This window comes from Trypanosoma cruzi, genomic scaffold (assembly GCF_000209065.1).
Source record: "Trypanosoma cruzi strain CL Brener 1047053516287 genomic scaffold, whole genome shotgun sequence".
Taxonomy (NCBI): Eukaryota; Euglenozoa; class Kinetoplastea; order Trypanosomatida; family Trypanosomatidae; genus Trypanosoma; species Trypanosoma cruzi.
Genome location: NW_001849316.1, coordinates 1 through 22,773, shown reverse-complemented (window position 1 = coordinate 22,773; position 22,773 = coordinate 1). Strand labels below are relative to the sequence as shown.

The following is a 22,773-nucleotide window of genomic DNA, read 5'->3' as shown; positions in this document are numbered from 1 at the left end:
CCTCCCCACACAAAAAAAGGCACCGCACCGCACAGAAATCGCCGCGCACAAAACCCAGACGCTGATCGGCACCGCAGCAGCAGTGCCAGGAGGCAATCACTACTACCGCAGGATCAGCCAGCCTCCACAAGCGCAACAATTAGCCCGCAGAAAACACTGCACCATCTGCTTCCGGAATGTGCAGACGCTCTGGCTGTGCGCCAACGGCTGGGCATCAAGAAGGGCCTTCGCACCGAAAGGTTCTCCCAATGGCAGCTGCCTCATAGCAGGAAACTCATGTCGCTGCTCGACCACCTCCTCGGCACCCTGGTGACATCGTGTGGCTAGACATGTCGGTAAGAGCAGGGAAAAATAATAACAATGAGCATTCCCGCCACTATAGAGACGTGGTGCATCTTGCGATCCCGCTGGCGGCTCTCCTCTTCCACCGCTGTTTTTGCGCAAGAGGTCACCACAGTCATTTTTGTGGTTTGGTCGGCCTCGTGTTGCGCTCCGGGTTCTCCTCCTTCATCGCCCTGCGGTGCTTCCTTCGCCGTCCCCGGCACCTGTGACTGTCCCGTGACGGTTTGTTCCGAAGCCCGACTGCCCTGGGAGGTCCTCCCGCCACCAGCATGCACTCCACCCGCTGCCTGCTGAGATGCGTCGGAGCGTGGGGATGTTGTGCCTGCAGCGTGCCCTCCGCCCAAAGACTCCGGTCCACTTGCATGCATCCGAGCAGCAGACACGCTGCCAGTGCCGGACGGATTGCTAGTGCCACTTCGCAGTGGGTCGCTGCTGGATTGGTCCTGTCTCGTCGGTGCAGTGAGTGGTCCTCCCGAGGTGGGATTGGGGTCCTCACCCGCGGTGTTTCCTCCACCCTCCTCGTATTCCTGATTGCTATTGCCCTCAGAGTTCACATTCTCTTTCGTCCAGAGCCACCGGCCACGGGTCCACCTTCCGCAGCCATCACACCCCGCGCGTGCCCAGCAGTCACCGCGCCATCACCCGCGGGCAGCACACGCACCCCGTCGCAGCAGCCCTCACTCACACGCACAAGCAGCTGCGCATCACCGCAGGAGCCAACAGGACGCAGAGCACACGGCCAGTCATCATCACAAACAGTGGAGTCGCCTAACGCTGCGGAGCCAACCTGCGATAGCACGAGAAAAACAAAGGGAGACACGGCCGCTACACCACGCACAGCAACAAATGGCAGCACCCCAGCAGCGTACACACCACGAGACAGATGGAATCAGTGCGATTGCAGAGCTCGCACACCGCACCGCAAACCACAAGTTTAAAAAGCAATAAAAAACAATAATTAAAAAACAATAACTAAAAAACAAAAGAAAACAAACCCAGGGCTCCAGTGCGCATGCTTATGAGTGTGTCCGCGATGCGTTCAACGTGGCGGATGCGGGGCACAACGCGGAGCACACAGCACGGCAGACGCAAGTGAAGCAAAACACAATCATTATTTTCCCTTATTTTATACAGTGAACCACAACACACACGCACAAATCCCCGCGGTTGAGTGCTGGCACGCACAGCCCGCACACACCTCTTCAGCCCAGAGTGGTGTACGCCAGCGCGGATGCGGCGAGCACCAGCGGGGCACACACCCACGCAGAGCTGCTGAGGCTGCCGTCGATTTCGCGAAGACGTGACGGTGCGCGGGTGGTCATCGCAGTTGGCGCAGTGGTTGTAGTAGTTGGTGCCTCTGTTGTAGTGGTGGTCGTCGTGGTCGTCGCGGCAGCATCTTTGGTTTCTCGATCTGTTTGGTCTGCGGATTTAGTCGTGCGGCTTTGTGGCCCTGTCGTACTCCCATCTTCTTCGTGTACAGTATCGATAGCATCGCCTGACTGCCGTTTCGGAGCTGTCAAACTTTTTACTCCACCTACGTCAGCCTCTCCCTGTTCCACAGTGGACCCCTTACTTTGCGACTTTGGCGCTGTTGTACCATTTTCATCTTCTGTCGTACCTTTCTTTTCTCCTGTCTGTACCGGCATTTTCGCCTCATTTGATTGCGTTACGGCACCGGAAGAACCTGGGGTCACTGGCACTTTTGTTTTCCCTTCCTCACTGGACCCCGTACCTGAACCCCGTTCCTCATGGGAATTGTCCTCCACTTGCGACTCAGAGGACAAAGTACTCGAGCTGGTGGGCTCCTTTACATCATCAACCTCACGAACAACAATGGTCTCCTCCGTAGAACGTCCCACGCACACGGACGGGCAGCAGCACAGGGCAAGCACCAACAGGGCGCACAGCAGACGGCACGTCATCATCGTGAGTGTGGTCGTTCAGTGGTGTGGAGCTGATCTGCACAGTGAGGGACATGGAGAGCAGCAGGGGAGACGAGAGGTGCGGCAGACACACACAGAGGGCACACCACATGAGGAGAGGGCAGCAGCCAGGCATGCACCGTACGCCGCACACCACGCACGACACACACTCCAATCCACGGCAGCAGGCACACACACACACACACAACCCTGCCGCAACAACAACACACAGATGGAGGAGGGAGAAGCAAACAGGAGCGGCACACAAGGCTCCACCGCATGCACATACGGCGAGAGCGGTCCGTCGTGTCGGCACCCCTCACGGAGGGTGCGCACACACACAAGAAGGTGCAGCGCACACAGCAACACAAAAGCAAAGTAACAATAAAAAAGGAGATCCCCGCACACCACGCGGATTGTTGGTCCACGGGAAGTGCAGCCAATATTCATCACAAGCAGTTCATTTGCAGTAGGCCTTCGTCCACATTCATCGCACTCAATTTAATGCAGGCACAGTCACCACAACTGCGGCCGCATAAGTAACAACAACAAGAAGCAAAATAGGGGAGGTGGTGTGGAAAACAGCATCGATGTTGTCACTGTCGCCAGGCGCCGCTGGGTTATTCGTTTTGTCTGTGGCTGTAGATGATGTTGTTTCCTTCTCGCTGCCATCCTCTCGTTCATGTTGGTGTTCTCCCTCCGGCACAGCGGCATGAGATGCGGAACCACCGTTCAAAATCTACGCATTGCCCGCGTCAGCGTCATTGGCGGCAGCAGCAGCATCCGCAGAAGAAGATGGTGAAGCTGTCTCAGCCTGACCCTCAGTTATTGCATTCTGCCTTGCATCCGCTGTTGGTTCAGTGCCTTTTCTGCAGATCTTCTGTTGGCTTCATGGTCGCTGGAACTTCCGTTGAGGATGGCAGTGCGCTGTGTGGTGGTGATTTCGGTGGGGGTTCTGATGGGTCTGCTGGCGCCTCTTATTCTGCTGCTGTTGGCGGCAATTCCTCCCATGCTTCTTTTTTCTTCCGATGCAGCTTCCTCCTCTGCACCTCCTTGTGCCGGCGGTTTTGGCTGTCGCAGGGGCATTGGCCGTGCTTCTCCCTGTTCTGCTGCACCGGTCGTAAACGATCGATAATTTCCAGAGAGCGACTTTGAAGCAGACTCTGTGCCCGGATGTCCAGGGGAGCGACTGGTGCTTGAAGCAGACAGTCATTCGGGTGCTTCAGCTGCAGGTGCGTGCTCTGCATTGTGCGCGCTGCCAGTCAAACATTACGGATTTCTTTTTGCTCCTTTCACCACATCCCCTGGTCCTCCCGAGCCCATTCTGGCACTCCCTGTACCACGGACACACTCTGCTCAGCGTCAGTCGCTGTTTGAGGCTGCGGTGTTTGCTCTTGACTGTCGCCGTTCGATGCGCCCCGTGTGAGACCCGAGCTGGGTGCAGCTGCATGCTCTGCTGAGTCCTCGGACGGCTGCGTCGCATGTGCTGTTTGTCCTTCTGCTGGCGCTGGTGCTGGAGTTCTCCGTGCGCTCTCCCCCGTCCTGAGCACGTGTGGCCCTTCTCGTTCCTGTTGTGCCCACTCGCTCTGAATATTTGTAACTGACGCGCCGCCTTTCTTTCCATCCCTCTCTTCCACGGTGAGAGTTGCCGACCCCGCAGAAAATTGTGGCGGTTGGGAGCACACACTCGACATTGACGGCTCTTCGCCGCAGCATGCTGAGCCTGCCTCCTCCCTTTCTCCTGCCTCACTTCCACCAGCGGGAGGATCGTCTTGGACGCCGGAGACAACTGCGGGCTGCTGCTTGGGGCCAACACCACCACCAGCACCCGAGACAGGAGTACTGCTGGCAGCGTCTGTATCGGCAGCAGAAGAAGATGAAGCCATTGGTGCAGCCCCACTGCCGCTGAGCTTCAGTCCCGCTCCCTGCATCACCGACCGGTGGTTGTCCTGAATCACTGTTGAGCGTTCCGCTTGCACCAACGCCGCCGTCCTCACCGGCCGGTACCGCCGCGGCTACTCCCCGTAAGGCGGCACTCGACACGCAGTCCCTCCTCGCAAACACCACTTCGCCATCCATTCCCCTCGCAAGCCCCGCGTCGTCCATTCCACCATCAGCGCAGTAGCACACAGGCCACGCGTCACCACCACCGGCACCGCATCACAGCACGCAGAGGGCACACACCAGCAGCACACGGCCAGTCAACATCATCGCCATCACTCCTGTCACTTGCGTGTGGCCTTCAGCACAAACTAACTCCCCGTCAACGCAGAGCAAAAGCAAAAGGAGAGACAAGCCAAGAACCGTCCCATCCATCAATGAGAGTCACGCACCACAACAACAATTGGGTGGGCATGGTTCAACAACAATCAAAAAAAGAAGTGCTCCTCGCCAGTGCCCTGTTCCTCACACTCTCACAGTCATTGTTACTGTTATTCCCTCTCCCCAGTCCCTCACAGGCACGCCACGCCCACTTCAACACGCGCCCCTCCAGCACACGCAGTCCGTCATGCGCTCCCGCTGCGCCGCAACGTACGACACCTCCTCCCTCAGTCAAACAGCTCCGTGTCCTCCACGTCCCTCACAATCGTCGGCATGCCCCGGCCGCGCAACACCCACAGCGCCACAGTGTCGTGCCGCCTCTCCTCTCCAATCATGAACGCAACACCCAACGTGTACAGGCGCACGTGCTCCATGCGCTGCAACCACAGGCCGATCAGGTTGGCCGTCATGAACTGCATCTTGTCGTCCTCCGTGTACTTGGAGCAGACCCTCACATCCTCTCAATCCACGGCCTGGTGCTGCGAGAGGCTGCCGAGAGGCGCCACGTGTGTGGAAGAAGCAAATGTGGGGAAACAACGGCCACCCTCACTCCCTCACACATCTCCACTTCCCTCCACTGTCCCACACAAAAGGGCGGTGTCATGGGGAAGAGATGCCCGCCGCACAGCACATGCACGAGGGCACACGCGGAAGAAATGCCATCCACTTCGCACCGCAAGATACTGCCATGCGCTCAGCACACACACGGCGGCAACGAGAGCGACGGGGTGCATCCAATTACATACCGCACAGCCATTTACTTCTCTCCGCACGGCTAGTGGCGTCCCACACTCACAGTGAGGCACGGCGCACACCATCTTCTCCCTCCGAGGGCACTCAGGAGGCCGGCGCCCAGTCACCCTCGTGCCATCGCAATGGGTAGCACAAACAACCGTCGTCGCAAACCATCGGCGCCTCTAGCAGAAATGAAGAAAAAGATATGAGGGCAGTTCAGAAACACAGCCAGCAGAGGGACACCCAACGACACACGGAGGCACACAGTGACAGTGGACACGGCACGGACAAAAAGAAGTCCGCAGGGATTTTTTAAAAAAGAAACTAAAATGAATCAGTAGGACTTCCATTTCGTGTGCCATGCAGCACAAGACGATCACGTGCGTATAAATATTACCTGCACAAGTAAAAAATGTAATGAAAAAAGAAAAAAATCTTATTACTCCCAGCCCACACAACATCCCTCACATTTCACGCGGCATCCGGCCTCTTCATCCAATCCCCGTTCCTGCAGTCCGTGGGAAGCACAGCAGCGGAGCCGGCACCGCGTGTGGGCAACAGCAAAAAAGAAACACACAAGAGAGAAAACACGTCGCCCATTCCAGTGCACATCAACCGAACATTAAATAATGAGAAAAAAAAGGGCACTTATTACTCCAGTGGAAAAGCATCAAAAAGAACATTACAAAGAAGAAAAAAAGGTTTAAAAAGCGATCCGTAAATCATTAAAAAAGAGGAGAAGAAAAATTGACATAAAAACCGCAAAGTATGCGGCAAATATCCCCCGTGGGGAGTCACAATTCCACCCTCTTTCGCTCGAAAGACTACCACAACTCCACACAGTTCCAGCAGCAGCAGCAGCAACGCCAGAGACACGCACACACGCGCTGTGCGGCCGCCAGTTGAATCGCGTGGTATCAACTCCACGTCGTCAAACAGGACGAGGCGGCCGTCTGGACTCACGCCGCTCCAGATCGCGCAAGGACACATTTCTTGATGCCGTTTTGGTGTTCCGGGGACGTTGTGACCATTCATTCCTCCCGCAATTTTCCCAGGAACGTGCTCGCCGCTGCCGTCAACGGCCTCACTCTTACGGGCATCCCTCGAGCCCACTGCCTTCCTCAACGCGGTGGCGAGCGCAGTCTTCGTCACGAATGCATTCAGATCCATTTCTATGTTCCGACTCATGGCAATGCTAGGCTTCCTCTTGGGTGGTGTCGGAGCCACCGTTATGTTCCGAACAAAGGCAAACTCAGGCCTCGTCTCGGACGTGTTGGTCGCCGTGTTGGATGCGGGACTCCGATCGACGGTGTTGGGTCCGTCAGCCGCCGCAGACCGTCGCCAATCCTCGTTCTGACGTGACGGCTCAGCATTCACTTGCGGCGCAGTTGTCTCGCCGGATTTTGTGTCATCCTTCCCTTCACGGGGTGGCGGCAACTGACAGATGCCCGTCCGGTCAGCATCGCTGCTCCGTGCAGGCGGATGGATGGTTCCATCGGGGGGAAATTGGCGCCACAACAATTCATAAGGGCCGGCGTATTTATGTGCCGTCACATTCATCGTGAAGGCAACGGTGGCCCCTTCCTCTTCCGTTGCACAGCTGACAGCACAGTTGCTACATGTGTGCACCGCATTGGCCACATGGCACACAGCACCCAGCTCACCATTCCTGCCATGCATGCGCACATCAAAGCCACTGAAAATGTAATTCTCATGCTGAGCCTCAGCACTGGCAGCAGAACACTTCGTCCACGCCCACACACACACGCGATAGCTCAGGCTGCCGTCACTCGGAGCACACGACACATCCACCGGCACAACCACCGCATCCGCATCACCAGATACATCTCCAGGAATCCCAGCCGCCGTCACGCACACGGACGAGCACCACCACACCAGCCACAACCGCAAGCGAACCCTCATCCAACCATAACACGGCAACAAAATTTCCCGCCATCCCGCCCTCAATGGGACACGGAGCTCAACTCAACGCAGTCACACGCAGTGCATCACACCCGCTGGAAAAGAGAGTCGGGCTGCGCTCTCCCTCTTTCCTTCTCCTCATGGCCACGAAAGAAGACAACAGCCGCCACACGCAACTGCCTCCATGCACTACAAAAGGAGCATTCAAATCCACTGCAATGTGCATCTTGTGTGCGTGGTCGTATGTGCCTGCAGAAACACAAAGCAAAGAAGTAGAAAAGAGGGAGCAGAGTATGTGGAGAGACGCACAAAAATGTACAGCAGAGACGCATGGCGGAAACAACAGGAAAAAGACCGCTCAAACTCATGATTGCACTGCAGTCCGAGCAGCGGCAATTCACACAAGACTTATTTAAAACAAAAAAAACGTCCCCTTCGTCTTATACAAACCCCACCACACAAAATAATTATAAATAAAAAAAAAGAAATCGTCCATTACTGTTCCACACAAATAACATTTAAAGAGCTGCCGGCTGCCGTGTGGCCACACCAAACTGTCTGTATATTTTGCCCAAAAACTAAAAGATATTTAAATGTCTTTCAACCGTCCGGCCTCCATGTGTCCGCACATCGTTTATATTTCATGGGGTCATCTGCGTGTTGCTGCTCCCCGCAGCCCTCTCATCGGCGCGTGAGTGCGGCCCGCAGAGCACAGTCACTCGTGTGTGGGGGGACTGAGAGAAGCACGCAGACACGACGGGAGTCGCGTCACTCCATCGGGAGATTGAGCGCAGCAAAAGAAAAAAGAAATCATCGGCGGCAGGGTGTGGCTGTGTTTGTGTGGCGCTGCGGGTGTCTGCCAGCCCTGGCCGCAAAGAAAACAAAACAAGAGGGAAGAAATGTGTGCTCCGCCCCACAGGCCCTCGTCGCACGCCCACACGTCACGGCTCCCTCAGCGCGCCGTTCGTCGCGGCCCCTCCTCATGCGTGCAGCAGGCGAGGCGCACAGGGCCGTCGTCATGAGCGTGTCGGTGGGTGTGCGAGTGGAGCAGTTGGGCGGAAACACACGGCACCCCTCACAGGAAGAGTGCAGCAACAAACAATTAAAGAGGGAAGAGTAGAAAAGAAGAAAAAACGTCCATAGTGATTGCCCCCAAAAGCAAAAAAGCGAAGGAACGAGGGATTAGAAAAAAAAAGTAAAATCAACCAAAAAGAAGCAAATAGTAAAAGGATTTTAAAATAAGCAAAAAAAAGGATTTATGAGTGAAATTTGTTCCCATGGGAATAGTATTTCTGTGCTCGGAAGGTCGCAAGTTTCCCACGCGGCAGCCAGTCACTCCTCACGCAGTCGCAAACCCCCACAGTCCCAACAGAAGAAGCAGCGGCAGCTGCAGCAGTCCACTCTCACTTACAGTACACGCATCGGTGTTATTCCCCTGCGACAAATTTCCGAGGCTGCTGCTGAGGGCCGCAGACTTTACCTCCCTGTCCTGCGGATGGATCTCCTGCTCCTCCTGCGCATCCGTTCCTCCTGCCGTCTCCCCATCCGCACCAGAGCTCACGCTCACATCAGCTGTCAATGCGGGTCCATCGTGCCCCTCGCCTTTAGCGGCAAGAACGTTTGTATCTGCGGCGGCGGCGGTATTACCCACGGAAGGTTTGTGTGGTCCATCTCCCTGTATCGTATCTGCACTCCCCTCCCCCAACGTCGGGTTACCGCTAGACGAGGAAAAGACATCCACATCTTCATTTCCATCGGGAGGCTTTCCTGGCGCGAGTTGGTTCACAGATTGCCCACTTCCTGAGGAAGTCGTTGAAGCGGACACTGCTGATGGGGATGCACTTCCACCGTCAGCACCTTCGCCTCCATTCAAAGGTTCCTGTCCCGCATGCGGTGTTCTGCCAGGAGAAGGCAACACGACTTCCTGCGCATTTGGGTCCTTCGGAGGCGTAATCGGGGGTTTAATTGCATTAAGGGCAGAAATCTCACTGTCATCCAACGGGCGGTTGTACAGCAGGACGTTCCTCACAGTCACAGACACGCCTTCTTGGCTCCCTTTGTTGCTTCCATCCCCTCCAATGTAGAAGTGGGAGATCTTTTTATCTTCCTTACTTTCCACTTTACATGGCTCACCCACACGCTTACCATCGACGTACGCGGAGCCCTGAGTGCCGTTCTGCAGCACAATGGCCACTTGGTACCGTGTTGTATCCTTCTGTGTCTCCCAAGTGCTGCTGTGCTCCGTATTCTTTCCGTCGCCACACAGTAATGTCCACTTTTTCTCTTTGTTGTTGTACGACAGTCCCAGGAGTACTGGATTCTTATCATCGTCACTCATCTTCGCACCCATCACTGGAATGGGGGTATCTCCCTCCTTCGTCGGCACACCGTGGATGGACACCGTCGCCACAAGAGTGAAGTTGTAGTTCGCAAAGTGGTACAGCTGATTCTCCCCCTGCTTGCCAACGGGCCACTCCGCCCACGCTCCCTGGAACTTCACTCCATCGGAAGACTCTGCAGTCTCTGCTACCCCTGCAGCCGCTCCTTCTTTCGTTCCCTTCTTTACTGTGGCGTTCACCCCGAGGTACTCGTCCCTCCATGTCTTATCAGAGAAGTTGCCGGACAAAAAGCCAACCAGCCCATCCGTGATCTTAATGTTTTTGAAGGCAGTGTCAGGTGAGGGAGCCTTCTCAGCGCTCTCAGAAGGGCACAGCTGGGAGACACGTTTGTCCACTTTCTTCCAGGTCGCCAGCACATCCTTCACCCGCTCCAGCTGCTCAGTCAGACGCACAGAGACCATACCGGGCGATGGTTTTTCTTTCTCATCGCCCTTCTTCTTCTCGTACAGTGCAACCAACTCCTCCTTCTTATTATCATCAGCTCCACTTCCAGCACTTTTGTACAACAGGGCGCTGGCGGCAGCGTCATCGTCCTTCCCGGATATCGGCCCAATATCAACAATGTGCGTATTGTCCGTCAGCCAAAGATGGAGTTCACCCTTTTCTTTTTCTTTGGCATACACCGGCAGAGCAACGAGCATCACATTCTTCTGCTCACCTCCAGCACCAAAAGTCGCTGTGGTGAACCCGTTCCTAACGTCCTTCTCATTTTCCTTTTTGTTGCCCCACACACGCGAGAGTGTCCCGAGTGCCTCCGTCCACGACTCCCCCTTGTCGCCGGACTCGTACACCCTGCGGCGGCCATCACCACACGCAGTCATCATCATGAGTTTGTCCTTCCACTCCACGACGGAGGGATCACTGCAGCCATCGGCAGACATCCTCTTCGACAGCTTCCAACTCTTAGTATCCTGCATGTATAGTACCAAAGAAACGGTAGTTGTCTTTCCATCCTTTCCTGCGTCTACGTCATCCTTCTTCGTGCCTTCCAGTGGAAAAACAAGTGTACCGTCCTCCATCTTAACACCCGATCCGCCGCCTCCAATCAGTCCTGTCAAGGATGAAGGTTGTTCGCCCAAAGGTGTCTTCGGGACAGCGTTGGTATCTTTCCAGTCAATTTGTTTTTTACTTTCTTCACCACTGAATTCCCCTTTCACCATCAAGAATCCCCAGTCACCTGCACCACTCTCCTGACCACCATTACGGCTGTATTTCCCAACAAGCATGTAAATATTACTTTCCCCCACAACCGTTGTCGGTCGGCTCACATCTACTCTCGTCTTCTCCTTTGCAGAAGTGAATTCCTCCAGAACTTGTATCACTCTGGCATTCTTAAGCACTTCCTCCGGTCTGTTACCGCCTTCTATCGTGAGAAGTTGGGATGCAATCCCAGTAAAGACGTTATCTCCATCCTTATTCTTGCATTGAGCCTCGGCAACGGCAAATACGTCACTCCCCACTTTCAAAAGGCCGGGAGCACCCAACGACTCCAGATTTCCATCACCTTCACTGATGTCCTCCAATTGATACTTTGGAACTGCCGGCAGATCCTCCTCACCTTGCACAGTTCCACAGGTGGCGCAGCAAACCATCACGACGAGGAGGAGCAGCACCGCGGAATTAAACACACGCCGGGACATGTTGGGCCTCTGCGGCTCACTCTCTCTTCCTTCCCTCCTCCTTCCGCTGGATCCGGTCACGCGGCGACGGTTGTGTGTGCGGGGTGCCTTCACTGCAGCAACACGTGAGAGCATAGAAATATGTGTGTGTGGGCGGTGTGTGTGCTGTTGGTCCTTTCAGAGCCTTACAATTTCACAGTGGCGATTAGCGCTTGTTTGCTTTCTTCGTAAGAGAGTGAAAGAAATGAAGAAAACAGGGTAATAAAATATGGGTGAAAGAATAAGCACCGTCACCCATCCACACTGTGAGTGGCACCATCATCCCCGCCGCAGTCACTCCCCACAACAACAACTCACGCACGCAGACACACGGAACGAGAAGAAGTGCACCGGGAACAAACAGCGACTGCCACCACCAGAAGAAGCCACGGCGGGTGTGTTGTTATTCACGCTTCAGCACACACCAGGCGACGCCCACACACAAAACAACCAGCGGAATGCAAAAGAGCACGACCGTCCTTCCCAAAGCCCACGCGCTGCCGCCCGTCGTTTTACTGTTCACCCTTCCAGCGCATCCGCCAGCGCACATCACCCACGCAGGCAAAGAATCCCTGACCAAAGTATACTCAGCATGGGAGATACACATTGGCACGTGCAGCTGCTGGGCAAGAAGCAATCCGCACTTGTCCCTGGCACCCTAAGCCACACCACCCAATCGACTGCACGCCTGCAACGTGTCAAAAAATAAACCGCAGGCTCCCGTCCTCCTTCCTCGCAAGGGACGTCGCAGCCACAATCCTGTGCGTGCATCCATTCTCAGCTATCACGCCGCTCTACAGAGTATGCATAATGGCGTGTGTGTGCATTTGTTTTTGCCAGTGGATATACTTGCAGAGCAGCTGTGCGGCACAATTGTTCAAAGAAGGCAATGGAAGAAAGAAACAGATAAAACACGCAAATTGCTCATATCATCACACACACAAACACGCAGCCGCGGAATGGGTGCACTCAACCACAAAATCAAAAAGGAAAACAAAACAAAAAGCCGAAGCGTGGGACGACCAGCGCACACACACTCTCATTACTCCCGTAAAGCAAAACACACACACACAGAGAGAGAGAGGTCGCCCACTCAATGCAATAAAAACAAAACAGAAACAGTTACGGTGCTCCGCCCATGCAGCCAGGCAGGACGGCAGCGGTGCGTGTCGTGCAAAAGAGAGCACCAACGGGCATGCATGGGTGTGCATGCATATATACAATGGGCACATTATTGTGTGTGCTTCGTGGGGTGAGGTGAGGGCGAGAGTCCATGCAAGGGGACACACACACACAGAGAGAGAAGGAAGAGTGTGTGTGCGGGCGGTGCACGGCTCTCTCACACTCACTCTCACGCGGCCACCACCGCAGCAGCAGCACACGCAACAAGAAGAAGAAGCAAAAGAGGGGAGGTGGTGTGGGAGACCGCGGTGCTGCTGTCGCTGTCGCCAACCTTTTCATTATCGCCAGTTTGGCGTTTTTCTGTTGCTGCAGCATCCGGAGTTCGAGCTTCCTCAGATGTCTTCGTCCCTGTGGAGTGTTCCTCCTCAAAAGGGGAAGGTTCTTCGCTTGTAGATGGCTCAGCTTCTTGTTTTTACTGCCAGTTGATGTACTCTGCGCCGTACTTTCCGTGGAGGCAGAATATTCTTTATTTTCCTTTTGTGTTTCGGGTAGGTTCGTGGATGTATCCGTGCTTTGGCTTTCATTCGTCTTTTGTTCCGGAGTTAACACTTCATTTTGGGTTTTGTGCTCCGGCGGTACTGTGTCTGGCACTGTCGTTTGGACCTGTTCACTGCTTTCTGATTTTGTACCTGGACTCTTTAATAAGTCTTCTTCTCTGGGGTTGTGTGGATCCTCGTTTCCACTATTTTCCACACCCAATGAGGACTGACCTTCTCCACCCTTACTGTTCTCGCCAACACCTTCACCCTTTGTGAAGAAGAAATGTGTGGCTGAGGTGCTGATGGCGGTTGTGGCTGCGGTTGTGGCTGCGGTTGCTGTAGTACATTTAATTGCGATTTTGGCGGTTGCCCTACTTCCTGTTCTTTATTTTGTATTTCTGGCTTTGTTTTTCCTTGTTCTGGAGCATTTTCCAAACGTTCTTCTAATTGCTCTGAAGGGCTTCTATCTTCACCCTCCACTCCAGGAGCAACAAACAGTTGATCATTTTTAACTTCTTTTCCTTCCAAGGATTTTCCTTCAGACTTTTCTGTTGATTGATTAACCTTGGGCAAACCTTTTGTTGGATCTAAGCTATCTGATCCTGGCGTTGAAGTTCCAGTCGACCCCACAGCAACTTTACCACCACCGGCAGGAATCTCCACCACCTCCTCGTCACATCTACCGCCGGCACCGCACCACAGCACGCAGAGGGCACACACCAGCAGCACACGGCCAGTCATCATCATCACCACTCCTTTCACTTGCGTTTAGCCTTCAGCACAAACTAACTCCCCGTCAACGAAGAGTGAAAGCAAAAAGGGGAGACACGTCACGCAATCACGCACCGTCACCGCACAGTCACAAATGGCAATGCAAACACCATGAGGCAGTTGTAATCAGTACAATTGCAGAGCTCGCACAGTGATCCCCAAACCAAAAGTTAAAAAAGCAGTAAAAAAGGCACAACAGCAGAGTTGAGAGTCCGGTAAAATTCCCAAAAAGTAAAAAATAAAAAATCGATCAGGGACGTCCTTTATTTTATGTGCCAAGCAGCGCAACGTAAACGACCACTAGTTCTTGTATACGTAATGCCTGCAGTAAAAAATCAAAAAATATCGTGCTTTTCCGTGAGCCCACACAACTCTCCTCACATTTCGTGCGTCACCCAGTCTTTTCTTCCAATCCTCCTCTTGTGCAGTCCGTGGGACGCACAGCAATGAGGCCGGCACCGCGTGTGGGCAGCGGAAGGAAACAAGAAGAGAAGCACGTCACTCATGACAAAGTTCAGCAAACGGGCATTGGGGGAAAACACAGGGATGCTGATTATTCCAATAGGGCAAAAGCAGCAAAAACAAATAAACAGAAGAAAATAAAAAAACTTAGATTATTGACACAACTCATTGGATAATGCTGGCAAGGTGCACGGTTATTGTTCCACAAAAAGCCACAATTCCACCCTCCCTCACACCTCAGCAGAGCGCCGCAGTACCCCACAGCCCCAGAATCAAGAGCAACATCACCCGAGACGCACACCCATGCACGGCGATGTCACCAATTTCGGCCATGGCCAACAAATCCGTGAGAAGCCCCTGCTCACAAAAACCGTTGCTAACAAGTGATGCTGCGTTGTACTCCGATGGGATCTTGGTTTCCCCAGGCGCTGTGCTCGAAGAAGTCGGTGCGGCATCAGCGCCACCCAACACGTTACCACTCGTTCAACATTTGCTAGGACTGTGATGGGCTCAGGCGTGGCTGTTGTACCATCCAAGGGCATTAGATAACTGTTGCTGAGTGAATCGAGGCCGCTGTCCGTGCCCACGGCAGCGCGGGCATAAGTCTCCTATTCATGGTCATCATGTTGTTATTCGCTGGCAACTGCGTTGGCGGTGGACGGCCCGTCTTCTCTCGCTGTGCGTGCGTCTGGATCCGCCGCGCTGCCACTTTACTCCCCGGAAAGCCGCGCTCCCTGTGGGGCCTCACCGCGCAGCTGCTGGCAGCCTTGCATGCACCTGCCAAGCGGAGTGTCCTGCCACTGAGCATGGCCTCGGACACTTCCCAGTTCCCCGCCTGGCAGCAGCATCCCAATCGCCCACACGAGTTCCTGTCGCCACAGACTCCCATTCGGCGATGGAGTCACTCCGCCTTGGCCCGCTGGCGGTGCACGATGACGTCAGCAAGGAGATTTGTACCGTGCCGCATTCACTGGCGGATTGAGGTCACACGGCTGAATCCACATTTTCCCATCACACTGCGATATTCCACGCAACGTGACAGCGGACGCTGACGCCGTCATGGCACGATTGCACGATCCCTCTCGCAGGACTGCGTCAATGCCTGGCACGTGGAATTTCTCGCCGCCGTGAAGCGACGGCACTGGAAGGATGCCCAGGAGGAAAAGGAGGGCGCGCACACCGCGTGACAGGCGCCTGTCGGTGTGGCGAGGACTCTGTTCCTGGTGTTGACCCGGACATCGGTCCCCGAGTGGCGGCACTGCGCACAGGCGCGATGCGACTCCTGCCCACTCTTCGACAGGCCTGCACGCGCCCTGCGGATCACAAGGAACCCTCTGTGTCGGTGGTGCCGTCCCTCCCTCACTGCGGTGGCCGGCCTGCCTCTGCCTCCGCCGGAACCTCTTCCCGACGTGAGCACCGCGACTCCTTGTCGACCAGCGAGCGGCGGATTGACGTCCTCCTGCCCAACCTGCGGCTGAGTGCGCTTGTCCGTCCACAGTATGAGGGCACATGCCGGACGTGCTCAGCCTGGCGTTATAATAGTTTGCGAGGGCCTCCCATGCGGATGCCACAATGGCGCCACCGTCTTCTTAACAGGTGCCTCGCGCGCAGGTCGCCACCGAAGTTGCCAAGCATGCCGGCAGGCGAGACACTCAGGAAGCACAAACGCGGGTACTCGAGATGGACCAGGCTCTTCCGCCACCGCCTCATCACGGACGCCACGGGCTGCTGATCCCCGACGGACCACGGGAGACTCCGCCTCATCCACTGCGGGAATGCCCTCTTCGTTGGGAATCTGGACTGCGACTGTTTGTGACTGCCCCAGCCCGCACGACGGAATACTTGCCACTTTTGTACGGACGGCCCTTGCGCTACTCACTCATTATTGTAGCAGCATACAACCAAAACAAGATAACAAGCTGCTTTGTGATGAATATTGGCTGCACTTCCCGTGGACCAACAATCCGCGTGGTGTGCGGGGATCTCCTTTTTGTATTGTTACTTTGCATTTGTGTTGCTGTGTGCGCTGCACCTTCTTGTGTGTGCGCACCCTCCGTGTGGGGTGCCGACACGACGGACCGCTCTCGCCGTATGTGCATGCGGTGGAGCCTTGTGTGCCGCTCCTGTTTGCTTCTCCCTCTTCCATCTGTGTGTTGGTGTTGCGGCAGGGCTGTGTGTGTGTGTGTGCCTGCTGCCGTGGATTGGAGTGTGTGTCGTGCGTGGTGTGCGGCGTACGGTGCATGCCTGGCTGCTGCCCTCTCCTCATGTGGTGTGCCCTCTGTGTGTGTCTGCCGCACCTCTCGTCTCTCCTGTTGCTCTCCATTTCCCTCACTGTGCAGATCAGCTCCACACCACTGAACGACCACACTCACGATGATGACGTGCCGTCTGCTGTGCGCCCTGTTGGTGCTTGCCCTGTGCTGCTGCTGCCCGTCCGTGTGCGTGGCAGAGGAAGCCGTTGCTTCTTCCCAGACGACCACGACTACAGCACAGCCACCAGTCCCCAAGGAGGAGCCCGACCCCAAACCTAATGTAGATGTTGTTCAACCGCCACCACCAGATTCACCACAGGGGACCGGTCAGCCAGGAACGTTAAGTACGGGTTCTGTTCCGGATCAGGGAAACGTTGACGGAGAAGGACCAGATGTGACCGCTGGGAAACCGCAGTCAAATGTCGTGCCCAATACGTTACAGGCAGAAGGCAAGGACGGTACGACAGGAAGACAAAGTGGCACTAATACATCCGCAGATAAAGCAGCTCGGGAGGCCAAAGATCCTGCTCAGACGACCACGACCACAACACAGGCACCAACGACGACCACTACTACAACACAGGCACCAAGCACTACGACTACAGAGGCACCAACTGTGTCGACCACCAGCGCACCGTCGCGTCTTCGCGAAATGGACGGCAGCCTCAGCAGCTCTGCATGGGTGTGTGCCCCGCTGCTGCTCGCCGCATCCGCGCTGGCGTACACCGCTGTGGGCTGAAGAGGTGTGTGCGGGCTGTGCGTGCCAGCACTCAACCGCGGGGATTTGTGCGCGTGTGTTGTGGTTCACTGTACTAAATAAGAGGAAATAATGATCTTTTTTTGCTTCACTTGCTTCTGCTGCCGTGCTGTGTGCTCCGCGTTGTGCCCCGCATCCGCCACGTTGAACGCATCGCGAACACACTCATATGCATGCGCACTGGAGCCCTGGGTTTGTTTTCTTTTCTTTTTTAATTTCTGTTTTTTAATTATTGTTTTTTATTGCTTTTTAAGCTTGTGGTTTGCGGGGCGGTGTGTGAGCTCTGCAATCGTACTGATTCCATCTGTCTCGTGGTGTGTGCGCTGCTGCTGGGGTGCTGCCATTTGTGACTTTGCGGTGGCTGTGCGTGGTGTAGCGGCTGTGTCTATCTTTTTGCTTTTCTCGTGCTATCGGAGGTTGGCTCCGCAGCGTTAGGCGACTCCACTGTTCGTGATGATGACTGGCCGTGTGCTCTGCGTCCTGTTGGATCCTGCAGGGATGCGCAGCTGCTCGTGCGTGTGAGTGAGGGCTGATGCGACGGGGTGCGTGTGCTGCCCGCGGGTGATGGCGCGGTGACTGCTGGGCACGCGGAAGCTGTGATGGCTGCGGAAGGTGGACCTGTGGCCGGTGGCTCTGGACGAAAGGGGAATGTGAACTCTGAGGGCAATAGCAATCAGGAAGACGAGGAGGGTGGAGGAAGCATTGAGGGTGAGGACCCCAATCCCACCTCGGGAGGACCACTCACTGCACCGACGAGGCAGGACCAATCCAGGAACGACCCACTGCGAAGTGGCACTAGCAATCCGTCCGGCACTGGCAGCGCGTCTGCTGCTCGGATGCGTGCAAGTGGACCGGAGTCTTTGGGCGGAGGGCACGCTGCAGGCACAGCATCCCCACGCTCCGACGCATCTCAGCAGGCAGCGTGTGGAGTGCATGCTGGTGGCGGGAGGACCTCCCAGGGCAGTCGGGCTTCGGAACAAACCGTCACGGGACAGTCACAGGTGCCGGGGACGGCGAAGGAAGCACCGCAGGGCGATGAAGGAGGAGAACCCGGAGCACAACACGAGGCCGACCAAACCACAGAAATGACTGTGGTGACCTCCTGCGCAAAAACAGCGGTGGAAGAGGAGAGCCGCCAGCGGGATCGCAAGATGCACCACGTCTCTATAGTGGCGGGAATGCTCATTGTTATTATTTTTCCCTGCTCTTACCGACATGTCTAGCCACACGATGTCATCAGGGTGCCGAGGAGGTGGTCGAGCAGCGACATGAGTTTCCTGCTATGAGGCAGCTGCCATTGGGAGAAGCTTTCGGTGCGAAGGTCCTTCTTGATGCCCAGCCGTTGGCGCACAGCCAGAGCGTCTGCACATTCCGGAAGCAGATGGTGCAGTGTTTTCTGCGGGCTAATTGTTGCGCTTGTGGAGACTGGCTGATCCTGCGGTAGCAGAGATTGCCTCCTGGCACTGCTGCTGCGGTGCCGAGTAGCGTCTGGGTTTTGTGCGCGGCGATTTCTGTGCTGTGCAGTGCTTTTTTTGTGTGGGGAGGACCGTGTCGCAGCAATCGCGGTGGAGGTCGGGAAGCGGTGGAGGGCGTTCCGGATGAAAGCACCGACAATGGCCGATGTGGTTCGTGTGTCCCACCAGTGTGGCGTCACAGTGCCGGCATTTCTTCTTCCGACGCTGTGTGGAGGGCCGTCTCTCCACAGGCGGTGCGTCGGCCTCCCTTGTCGTCGGGGGAACAGCTTCCGTCCCGCTGCAGTGGGATCTTTGTTGGAGCGCATGAAAGCAGACTGTTCCGGTGATACGTTGCGGAAACGGCGTTGGTTCGTGCAGTCTCTCACAGTCCAGTACAGGCGACCCCAGAGCTCGGATTCCCCGCACCCTTCCCGTGCAGTGTGTATCCGTTCCTGTTGGTCGAGGGCTTCCTGAGTGATCAGGTGCTTGCCGCCTGGATCTGATGGCCTGGCGCCGCCAAGCAGGTAGTGGTGGGTGTCCTGATGCATGGTACTACGCCACTTGTTGGTGAGCTGGGTGTTAATGCATGTCAGCAGGTCCGTGTGCCGTATGCGTGCGATTCCTTGCTCCGTGTGTTGCCCGGTTGCCGTGGTCTGCGTCGCATGCTGATCTGCAGGCTCGTTAGCGTGTACTCCGCAATGTTCGTAGCAAAACTGCAGGTGCACGGACCAGCCAGCACGCATCAGTGTCAAGAGACGCTGCCAGATCCGATCCTCCGTCCAGTCTGTCTGACTGAGCGGGCCCTTGTTTAGAGCCGCTAGAAGAGACTGACTGTCCGTAACCACAAGCAGGGTTTTTGCCTGTGCTGGATACGATGGACACTCAGCCTTTCCATGGCCGGGAGCAGTGCACGGGACTCCGTCGTGCGGCTGCATGGGCGTGTGCCGCCGTTGGTACTGACCTTCTCTATTATTTCCGAGGAATGCGGGGATGAAAGCAGTATTCCAACCCCTGCTGACTTGGGAATGCCGACACCGCCCTTATTCGTAAGTATCCACGAACGATGGCTGTGCAGCGCCAGAGCCTCTTCGCTGACTCTGCGCTTTTCCCGTATCAGCTCTTCTTCGTCAGTTATTGAGTGGTCTATCGGAAGTTCCACACCGATGGTGACCCGGTGAGCGGAGGCCGCAAACCAGGGAGGAATGGAGCTGCGAAAGAACCGCTCTTCGCGTGGTGAGCTCTCGGTGATGCCATAGTCCTTTGTGTATGCGTCTACGAAGGCATATAGCTCGTCCCGAGATAATGGCGAGATGCGGAAACCGGCGCGAGGTGGTGGCTCAGGCGGGGGTCTCCGCATCCAGTCCATCTGACATGCGCGTGTGTTCTCAAATATTGAGAGCCGCGCGCGCAGGCAAAGGACGTGGAGCGGCGGCATATTAGCCTCCAGTAGCGCGGATTCCGGGTCGACAGTGCTCGGAACTCCGCTGACAATGCGTGCTAGGGTTGCGTACGTCTTCTGCATCTCATTCTTCGCTGAATCCGTCGCTACTGCCCATATGAGCTCGCTGCCATAGCGTAATTTGGAAGCACCGTATCCAATGACGAAAGTGCGTAGGTCATGTGGAGATGGTCCCGCCTCTTTGTGCGCTATGCAGCGTAGCTGCGATATCCGTTGCGAAGTGGCAGCGCATTGCTTGGTGGCCGCCGCATTTAGCGTCAGTCGTGGATCGAGATCCATGCCGAGAAGCTTCGTAGTTCGCGACGCCCCCATGGTCATGACTGGGATTTGACATCCAGTCACTGCCAGCGGCCACCTTCCTTCACGATCATAATCGGACTCCGTGTGCGTGGAAAGTGTGAACCAAGCAGCTTCACACTTTGACGGGTTGATGGCCAGGCCATTTTCCTGACTCCACGCATGCAGCTTTTGAAGAACCATGTTGGCAGTGGGGATGGCGTCTTCCCGGGACTGCCCCTTAACGATAATAGAGAGGTCGTCCGCATACATGTCTGCTGTGACACCCGCAAAGCCGTTCAGCAGATTGAGAAGTGGGTGTACGTAAAGGGAGAACAAATACGGTCCCAGCACGGACCCCTGAGGAACTCCTCGCAGCATGGGACGCCGATCGCTGTGTCTGTGGCCAACTCGTGTCTTCGCGTAGCGACCACATAGAAAGTTTCTAAGCCACCTTCTACAATTCACCCCCGGAATATTAGCCAGCAAGCGACTGAGGACTCGATGATCTATGGAGTCAAAGGCCTTGCTGAAATCAACCAACACCAGCAGGGTCCGATGGGGTCTGTAGTGGAGTTGATTGCCAATACCGCTCTTCTTGGGAAGGCTCACTTGGAAATAGTGATTTCTATTATGCTCCACTTCGTGTATCAGGTGTGCCAGCTGCATCGTCGTGGTACGCATACTACGATATGCATACTGGTGGGGGTGCGGCGTCCACACCCAAAGCAATCCCTTCAGTACCATTTTCTCAGCAACCTTACTCACAATGGAGGTAAGGCTGATGGGTCGATATGACTCAAGCAGTTCCGGCGACTTACCGGGTTTTAAGAGCGGAACGATGGTAGCGCGTCTCCACTCAACCGGGATCGTACCGGTCGTCCAGCTGTGGTTAATGCAACGAAGAAGGAATCGGAGGCCCTTTGACGAAATATGTCGCAGTGCCTCACTGTAGACTTCATCCGGTCCGGGGGCCTTGCCATAAGGCGTATTACGTAGCGCAGCAAGCAGTTCCGTACGATTAAAAGGTGCATCAAGAGGGGAGTGAAGATGAGCAACTAAACCAGATTTGGTGGCAGCTTCGTTTTTATCCTGCGGCTCGGAGCTAGAAGAAGTAGAAGAAAATGAAGTAAATGTAGCGGCAGACTCGTTGTTGTTCTGCTGCCCAAAAAGAAAAGAAGCATTAATGTTCAAGGATGCACTCTGTCTGTTGATGCCTTTGGAAAACCTAACTGCCTTGTGAGAGGGGTGAAATGGAAGAAAGATGCGATTGAGAGCATTCGCTGCTCTCCTTGCTGTTTTATAAGTGTGTTGACCATCTCCTAATAACATTGATGTGGGAGATGGAAGTGATGCCCTTTTTCGTCCGGAAATGTATTTCCATGCGAGTGGCTCGCCTGGATTTAACTTGCTGATGCGGCGTAGATACGTGCTGCGCAAGCGCTCTCGGAGCAGGAGGAAGAATTGACTCCTTGTCCGTTGCATTTCTGCCTCACGGTCGGGCGTCGGTAACTGTAGATAGCGGGCCTTGCTGTCGGTAGCCATCCGCTCTGCCTCCATGAGAGTGTCGTCCCAAAGCCTGGGACCGTCCTTGTGCATGCCGCGGGGGCAGTGTCATCGATACGAAGTTATAAGCGCTCTCGTGAAAGCTTTGATGCCGGTGGACTGCTTTTTATAGTCGTATGCCGGAAGTTGTGCGTCGAAGTCCTTGATGAATAAATCCCACTTGCACTTCCCCCAACTGTAGAAAAACTTAGGTGCCGAAGGGGGTGCCGAAGGTATGGTATCCTTAAATGCCTGATGCAGCGTAAATGTCAGCATATAATGATCACTAAGCGGCGACACGGAAGCTGACCAATCCGGCACAGTCAAATGCTTTGACCATGTCAGATCGATACAGGATCGTTCTCTTGTGCCACGGGCATGCGTGATCTCACCAGGGGTGTTAACCAAGGTGAGTCCCGCATCCGTGCACAGTTCTAAAAATTCTGCAGCAACCTCGCTTGGAGAAGTCTCCAAGAATGGCTCCCACTGTGGGTGATGCATGTTGAAATCCCCGCACAGCAGGAGCGGCGACGAGGCTGGAAGGCAGTTTACTAACCGCCTGAAGGATTGCGTTAGTTGCGGTGGTGGTCTCATGTAGGCACTCGCTACAATAATATCACGGTTCTGGTCCAGAGCAACCTGGACCACCACCACTTCAAGGCTGGTGTCGTGCTGGGGGATGGTGAGAGGTATACGCTTGGAGCGGAGAGTTTTCCGCACCAGCACCGCCACACCGCCTCCCTTGCCGATGCGCGACTGTGCATAGAGCACATAATCTCCAGTGTGCATGCTGGCGATCTGCTCTGACGACTTCCAAGTCTCCTGAATGGCTATT

The 22,773-nt window shown here is 55.3% G+C and overlaps 4 protein-coding genes and 5 pseudogenes across 4 annotated transcripts, besides 6 other annotated features; 2 read left to right on the top strand and 7 right to left on the bottom strand.

Moving 5' to 3' along the window:
- Nucleotides 1–352: a mobile genetic element.
- Nucleotides 1–16,571: a sequence feature (areas not merged during assembly with more than two copies in the genome that could not be assigned to a particular haplotype).
- On the bottom strand, nucleotides 1,545–2,267 carry Tc00.1047053507633.120 (mucin TcMUCII, putative; the record flags this gene model as incomplete). The annotated part of the gene is made up of 1 exon (XM_805605.1): nucleotides 1,545–2,267. One exon carries the CDS (start codon nucleotides 2,265–2,267, stop codon nucleotides 1,545–1,547), a length of 723 nt encoding a protein of 240 aa, XP_810698.1.
- Nucleotides 2,760–4,481, bottom strand: Tc00.1047053507633.110 (annotated as a pseudogene).
- On the bottom strand, nucleotides 4,697–5,029 carry Tc00.1047053507633.101 (annotated as a pseudogene).
- On the bottom strand, nucleotides 5,973–7,244 carry Tc00.1047053507633.90 (uncharacterized protein; the record flags this gene model as incomplete). The annotated part of the gene is made up of 1 exon (XM_805604.1): nucleotides 5,973–7,244. One exon carries the CDS (start codon nucleotides 7,242–7,244, stop codon nucleotides 5,973–5,975), a length of 1,272 nt encoding a protein of 423 aa, XP_810697.1.
- Nucleotides 7,705–7,728: a sequence feature (AT_rich).
- Nucleotides 8,584–11,397, bottom strand: Tc00.1047053507633.80 (trans-sialidase, putative; the record flags this gene model as incomplete). The annotated part of the gene is made up of 1 exon (XM_805603.1): nucleotides 8,584–11,397. One exon carries the CDS (start codon nucleotides 11,395–11,397, stop codon nucleotides 8,584–8,586), a length of 2,814 nt encoding a protein of 937 aa, XP_810696.1.
- Nucleotides 12,651–13,709, bottom strand: Tc00.1047053507633.59 (annotated as a pseudogene).
- On the bottom strand, nucleotides 14,433–14,804 carry Tc00.1047053507633.51 (annotated as a pseudogene).
- Tc00.1047053507633.40 (mucin TcMUCII, putative) lies at nucleotides 16,569–17,186 on the top strand (the record flags this gene model as incomplete). The annotated part of the gene is made up of 1 exon (XM_805602.1): nucleotides 16,569–17,186. The coding sequence occupies one exon, from the start codon at nucleotides 16,569–16,571 to the stop codon at nucleotides 17,184–17,186; it is 618 nt and encodes a 205-aa protein (XP_810695.1).
- Nucleotides 16,572–17,581: a sequence feature (haploid, Esmeraldo-like haplotype).
- Nucleotides 17,582–22,773: a sequence feature (areas not merged during assembly with more than two copies in the genome that could not be assigned to a particular haplotype).
- Nucleotides 17,658–18,401, top strand: Tc00.1047053507633.21 (annotated as a pseudogene).
- Nucleotides 18,399–22,773: a mobile genetic element.